The following is a 7,504-nucleotide window of genomic DNA, read 5'->3' as shown; positions in this document are numbered from 1 at the left end:
GCTTGCCTTATAATGGTAGTGTTGTCCCAGTCGAATTCATATTGCTTGTTGTCTGTGTGTGTGGCTACTAAGGATAGCTGGTTGTGTCGTTTCGTGGCTAGTTGATGTTCGTGGATGCGGATTGTTAGCTGTCTTCCTGTTTGTCCTATATAGTGTTTTTTGCAGTCCTTGCATGGGATTTTGTACACTACATTAGTTTTGCTCATGTTGGGTATCGGGTCCTTCGTTCTGGTGAGTTGTTGTCTGAGTGTGGCTGTTGGTTTGTGTGGTTGGCAGGGACAGGCCACTATAAATGCTGGAGGAAACACCACAGAAGCGCTTCACAGGAGGCTCCCAAGCACTGAGGATGTCACCTAGACAGGGGACGAAACGTTTGCAACAAAAACTTCCAGCTCGGCGAACAGAACCACAGCAAATCGAAGAAAAGCTGAGCTGGGAGAACTGGCCGCTCCCCTTTCATTGGATAATTTTTTTTTAAACTTTTTTTTCCCCTGAGGCACTATCTTAGCTATAATCAAATTGTTCCTAAAACACTTCAAACCCAGACTTTTCAGAATTGCTGCTTTTATGACCTTTCTGAAAAAAAGCTAAGGACAATATAACCTTGTTAAAGGAGCAGCATCATTACAACCTTGGGATAGTCAGTCTGGAGGTAACAGGAGTATGGATGAAGATATCCATCAACGGATGGACTGCATTGTGGGAGGATACTGAAGAAATTATGGAAATGGAATAATATCGTTTTTATGGTGAAGGGATTGGCAATTGAGCTAAAGATTAAACATGACACAATTTTGTAAGCAGGCTGAGAAAGTAAGACAAAAAGAGATGGACTTGGTACCTAGGGAATGGAGTGTGTGGTGAATAGTTTCAAAGTAAATAACCAAACAGAAAGGTCTAATTCTTACTATAAAATACATAAATTGATGGTTTTTATTTAAAGTTAAAATTAGCTACAAATGTTATGAGTAAATTGTGTGCTAGTCAGTACTTTTGATATTGTTTTCTTACGTCTAGAATTAACAATACCAACACCCTTCTGGCCAACCTCTTACATCCCACTCTCTAAATCTGAATGTCACTAAAGCTTTGTTGCCTGTACCCTAACTTCCTTACTCATTACTTCCTTGCTCACTGGCTTGCATTGGCTAAGTCTATTTTGATTTTGGGGACTGCATTCCACAAACCACAAATCGAGTACAAGCTGTCACTTGGAACTCTTTCTTACAATTCACAGAAGAGATTAATTGAAAATCTTAACAGCTGAGTATGTACCAACAACATCCAGCCAGCACCTTTAACATATTAAAACATCTAAGGGTACTTCACCAGAGTGTTATCACCTGTTAAGCATATTCTAGATCTTAACTTTCATATCCTTTTTTTTCAAATCTGCCAAGACAATACTCCTCCTTTCTCTACAATCTCCTCCATCCATGTTTTAACCAATTGTCGCATCTTTGAGCACCTCAGATTTCTAGTCAGTTCTGGCCTTTCGAGCATCTGGTATTTTAATCACTGCACGGTCGACTTGCATGCCTTCAGCTGACAACTTTCAAAGCTCTGGAATTTTGTCCCTAAACTTCTCTGCATCTTTATCTCTTTTTTTTCTTATTTAAGATTCTCCTTAAAACCTATCTGTTTGATCAGGAGTTTGATTATCATCCTAATGTGAAATGTTATTTGATTACACTTCTGTGAAACACTTTGAGATATTTTAAGAGGCTAAAGGTGCTGGCTGGATAAAGCTGCTGGTACATGATGGGCTGTTAAAGTTTTTAATTGATCTCTTCTGTGAATTGTGTCACAGTGTTCCATAGTGATGGCCTGAGCCAAACTCACTGATTCGTGGCTTGTGGAATACAAACCCCAAAACCCCAAAAGGTCTGCTATCCCATTCGACAATGTAAATAGATTTATCCAGCTAATATAGACCAAAAAGCCTAATTATAAACAAACGGAATCCCAGAAAGTGAAATAATCAAGATCTCACCTGCTTACAGAAATGATTGAGTTTTTGGTGAAAGAACCTTAAAAAGCTGATATTGAAAATATCTTAATAAAATTAGATAATTTTTAAGTGTTCTTTTAGCAATGAATTAAGAGTTTGTTTCACTTTATAGATATTAGCATTGGTACCGCTGTGAGTTTGTGTGACCCTTCAGTAAAACTTCGAGGACAAAGTGTAGACTCGCTTTCACAGGTATGATATTTCAGTTTTGCTTCCTTGTTAAGAAACTAGAGTTCGTGTTCTTTGCATTCACATATTAAGCCAGTAATTGTCTAAGTGTGATATTGAAAAGGTGCTCTATCAAGTAATTGGCCAGAAGCGGATAATGATAAAAAAGTACCCATGTTTATAATGTAGATTAGCAGACCAATAATTTGAGGTCTCCTGTAATATTATTGATGAACCCACTGCTGTGGTATGTTTGAAACTTGCTGTTAAGCCATTTGTAACAGCAATGTGAAAACAGTTTGGGTAATAACAAGTGTTATGAATCTACATGGAAGTAAATAAAGATTAAAAGTTTCTTCTAGATAAAGTGCAAATACTTTTTCATTTTCTACTGACCAAATAATTGATGACAGAGCACCTTTTTAATATAAATATTTGACAATTACTGGTTTAATGTGTGAGTGCAAAGAACTGAACTCCAGCTTAATCTTTTAGAACTTAGAAAAGCGAAATGAATAAACATGTCTTCACTATTACAGGCTTCTCGATCTAAACCTAGAAGCTCAACTGATCGCCATAGTCAGAGTTTGGATGATGTGCGATTGTACCAACAGCAACTACCTTTAGGCTCTACGTTATCTTCAGACAGCTCTCAGAGCTACACGTTTGGTTGCATCAATGAAGACAAAGATAGCCAATTTTGCTACACTTACTCCACAGCAGACTGTAAAACTAAGTCCACCTTTTATGGCAAACGTTCAATGAACTGTCTATCTCTGGATCTTCTTGGAGAAGAACAACTGCTGGAATTTGTAGTATAATTAATGGTAATGTCATTGTGATAAATTTGTTAACTCGCCAAGCCCTGGACTGACCTACTTTTGAGTATTAAATAATAATTTAAGGAAATTGCATTATGTAAAAGAATGTGAAGATGTCCTGTAATGGACCTTCACAGTCAGTAAGACTCAAAAATATTGAGCCCAACAGTAATTTCTGTAAGTGATTTAGTGGAATATTCTATGCCTCACTCCTCCTTGCAATCCTAACTGAAGACGTGTCACGTTAAGCTAACAGCAGTTGTCTGAGTAATTCTCGGACTTACTGTTGTAATTTTGCAAAGGGTTTTATTTAATACATAGAAAACAAGTGGGAAAACTCTTAGTCATTCCTATTTCAGTACCAGAGAGTTTATGTCAACACTGGCCTGCAGACCAATTCTGTATTTGTCCAGATGAAAAAAGCGTTTGTCTTGTGAGGCATTCAATATAATGGGTTGGGTATAATTGAACACTGGAGTAAATTGCATTCATTGTCACTTTTGTTCAGTGTTACTTGGACTTCCCAGCAACAGATTTGATGGGAGGTGCACCTAAAGGAGTCATGCTTAGCCAACTTGAAAGTTAATTTATAATAACCCACAACAACAAGGAACAGCAATACAAATGATCTAACAAGAATACACACTTCAGAATTACTTTCTGAACACTACTATGATTAGAGGAAGGTGTTTCAACTGTACAAATAAATATAAATGAATGATTATTTTGATCATTTAAAGAAAAGTGTGCCTTCAGTAGCAGCAGAATGATTAATGCTGCAATGAACCAATTAATAATAAACTCCCAATTTTTACCGTGCTATCACTAGGAGACGTTAAGCAATTGTATGATGCTTCCAATAACAAAGAAAGAAAAATTGGAAATTGGTCCAGTCATCATTTACCATTGTACACCTCCAATCGCCAGATATAGAGTAAAACCAAGAGAGGGCCAAAATCAAGATTTTATTTGTCCTCTTCACATTTCTACCCATATTCTATTTAATCTGTTTTGTATTGATACAGTAATAGAAATGGCAGGAAGCTTGCATTAAATTGGACCAGGTGGTTTGAGGATGTGTTAGAATCATTCACATAAAAACAGAATAGAAAATTATTTCTCAGTAATACTGTGTGTAAATGGAATTCAAAAATGCACTGAACATGGTAACAAAAGAATAATGTTGTACTACAGTGAAATGTATCCTATTATGCTCATGTGTGCCTTATATCAATTTTGGAATATTATGCAATAGCATTGTTTATGTTACAGTACAATCCACTGAAATAAGAATTGAATAGAAAATTAGCAATTCCAGACTATGACATGAAAATGTTGTATATTTGCAGAAAATGGAATTCTACTTCCAAAAGAACAAGTACCTTCAGGAAATGGGAAGAAGATAGAATAAATTCTGTATCTGTTTTCTTTCTCATTCTATTCACAAGTTTTTCTGGTTGTCACACTTTGATAATTTTTGCTCCACAAAATTATCAAAGTTAGAACACGGAAGGTGACCCTTTCTGCCCACTGCATCTGTTTTTCAAACTGAACTTACTCCAAGTCAGTTTATTTCTCCTTTTTTGCATATTTCTTTTTATGATTTAAGTATTTATTCAGCTTTGATCAAAATGATGGCATAAGCTCTGTTGTCAAGTCACTTTCAGCAAAAGATTCCATTTTCTAATCACTCTTTTGTAAGAAATCTGCCTTCTATCTTCTAGTGATCTTGTATTTTTGCCCTCTTGTTACTTGTTCACTTTTTACAAAAAACAAAAATCATCTTTTACCACATCAAAACTTTCCAAATTTTATAAATCCTCTCAGACCTCAATCTTTGTTGCTATTGTGAAAAAGCCCATTTGTTGAACCTTCCTTAAAATCAATGCCTAATTATCTGTAGTCATGTCCTCGTTAATGTTCACTATTTCTTTGGCTTCAATATTTTTTCTAATTTGGTGCCTACAACTAATCAGAGTACAGATTGTGGCCTGGCAGACTTAATTAACATTATCAAAAAAAGGTCGTTTGACCATTCTGTTAATGGGACTTTACTAGGTGGAAATAGACTTCTGTGATGGCTGTATAGCAGGTAGAACTGTTAAAAAGTAATCTCATCAGTGGTGAAACACCTTTGGAATATCTTGGAATATGTCACAGTGCTATGTAAGTGCAAGGCATCACCTAACCAAATCTTTTAAAATCTCAACATCACTTCCTTGCTTTGCAGTCAATACATCTGTGACACAAAGCTACATTTGACATTTTATTATCCTTTCCCATTGTTTCCATCTTTCAAGTTGAACTACAGGACAGCTTGTAAAGAATTTAATCTTTAGGCTATATTTTGTGTTTTGTCCCCCAAATTATTTCTTCTGCATTCTCTGTTTTGAGTAACTTATGCCTATTCTCTAACTTCACAAACCTATCAGTGCCTGCTTGTGATTTTCCAAAATTTACTATTTCCCAAGATATTACCAACAAGCTTCAACTTTATTTTTCTAGTGATCTCTGAGGCAGAACCATAATCCAGTAGCCAATCTAGAGAAATATCCATTTATCATTATTTCGTATTCTGTTACAAGGCTTTCTACAAATGTGATGACAATCCACTTAATTTCATGTGCTGTAGTTTTCCTAACAAATATCCTCTGGAGGCCTTGTCAATTATTTTTAGAAATTAAATTTTGCAAACACCTCATCTCCTTTTACCCTTTTGTATGTCTAGATTTTTTCAAACTCCAATTAAGCAGGCAAGAACCAACCTTTGTAAATCAATCAATTGAACACTGTTCTATTTCCTGTCTGGATCTGCTACTGTCTATCTGTTGTTTTAATTTCTAATATTATTAATGTGGAGGTGGGGCTGATCTTTGTCTATATCATAACAGGAGGAGATAGGCTAACCCAACTGCTTTGCTGTACATAATGTGACCTGCAGGACTGATCAATTTTCAGATGTGAATGATTGTGACAATATAGCGTGTCTGAACATAGAACATGCTCCAAGAGTACTGCAGAAATAACAAGTAAAACAGCTAAAGCAAAGCTGTGGCTAAAATTTACAAAGCACAAATGAATCTTTTCTATATGCTATATTATTGTTCTGCTACCTATAAACAAGGCCAGATTTCCAAAGGAAATGCTTCCCTCCAAATCTTGTAAGTTAATCTCACATCACAGTTTGGTGTTGTGGTTTCAGATTCTGCATTCCATTTTCTTAACAAGACTGCAGCCATAATTTAATGAAACTACATCAATAATAGAACATTTGAAGGATTCAGAACTTTAAAAGGTTGGATAATAATTTTTATTTTTTTCAGCAGGTCATTTTAAAAAAATTAAAACTCTACCAGCTCTTACATGAACCTTTTTTCCTTTCTCTTCTTGTTGTTTCCCTCCTTCAATGTCCCTCTGTCAGTATTTAACTGAGGAATTTATTACTTATGTTGTTGCATACCGAATTATTTATATTGTCTTCAAGCATGTAACATAAGTTTTTCACAAAATATAAGATTAACATTGTTTATTTTATATCAATCTTTTACTTATTCAAAAGCAGTGAAGGATGTATGTTCTTTTCTAAGGGTTGTTTTAAAATGCCGAAGAACAATCATTTTATATTATATGAAACATTACAGTATTATGATTGACCACTGTGAAGATTAATTATACAAATGTATCTTGTTTATTTACATCTTAAATAATTAGGTAATGTTTTATGTAGACTTGTGCCACTTTAGAAATGTTTACTAGGGGAATTATATGATGGTTATATAATATAATTGAACTCCTGTTATTTGTGTACTTGTTTAGTTTTAAATGTCAGCGTCATATTTTATGTTCATTGTCATCCTTTCTATGAAAGAAGTTCTACTATGCACATAAAGTACAAGTTATAAAGTTCAAATTTTTTCTGCTTCTTTACATATTTCTTTATATTCCTATCCCATCCTACCCCTGAAACTGCACCTTTGTGCTATATCCCAAAACCTTCACGATAACTCTTATTGTATCTTCTTACACCACACATGACTGCCATCATTCTGTTAGTAACAAACCTTTAATTTATCGAGGGCTGTATCCTTGGAAATTTTTCCACAATCCTTTCCACTTTTTAAAAATCTTCCTGCCTTAAAGTGATTCCTGAAAATTTACCTATTTGGTAACATATTTAATCTTCTGTCCAATTCCCCCCACACTTTACTGAATTTTAATTTTTCCTCCTTGGGACATTGAGAGTGTTTTGGAGATGTAAGTTTGTTGTACATTGGTATTAGTTGGTTAAAACTAAATACATTTCTCCGAATGTCTTTGCAGGAATTGGGGCGTGAATTTATTAGATGGGGGTCAGGAATGATGTAGAATAGAATCAAAAATCTAACCATTTCAGTGGATCCTTACTATTTCTGAGAAAACATTTGGGGGGGGATTGTCCATACCAAAACACTGCCTTCTCTACTGAACAAAAAGATAAAAAGACAGAATAGCCTGGATTGACCAA

At 35.0% G+C, this 7,504-nt stretch overlaps 1 protein-coding gene across 4 annotated transcripts in view; it reads left to right on the top strand.

Annotated features, from left to right (window-relative positions):
• The window catches only part of zgc:172136 (uncharacterized protein LOC566376 homolog), a 75,660-nt gene extending 68,650 nt beyond the window's left edge, over positions 1–7,010 (top strand). For all 4 annotated transcript variants that reach the window (XM_043695403.1, XM_043695400.1, XM_043695402.1 and 1 more), the window contains exons 13-14: positions 2,124–2,203; positions 2,719–7,010. In XM_043695403.1, the coding sequence (XP_043551338.1) occupies positions 2,124–2,203; positions 2,719–3,000 (362 nt within the window). In that variant the 3' untranslated portion in view covers positions 3,001–7,010. The remainder of the gene's footprint in view (positions 1–2,123; positions 2,204–2,718) is intronic.
• Positions 7,011–7,504: the final 494 nt, after the last annotated feature.

This window comes from Chiloscyllium plagiosum, chromosome 9, assembly GCF_004010195.1.
Source record: "Chiloscyllium plagiosum isolate BGI_BamShark_2017 chromosome 9, ASM401019v2, whole genome shotgun sequence".
Taxonomy (NCBI): domain Eukaryota; kingdom Metazoa; phylum Chordata; class Chondrichthyes; order Orectolobiformes; family Hemiscylliidae; genus Chiloscyllium; species Chiloscyllium plagiosum.
This window is presented reverse-complemented; position numbering and strand designations above follow the sequence as displayed.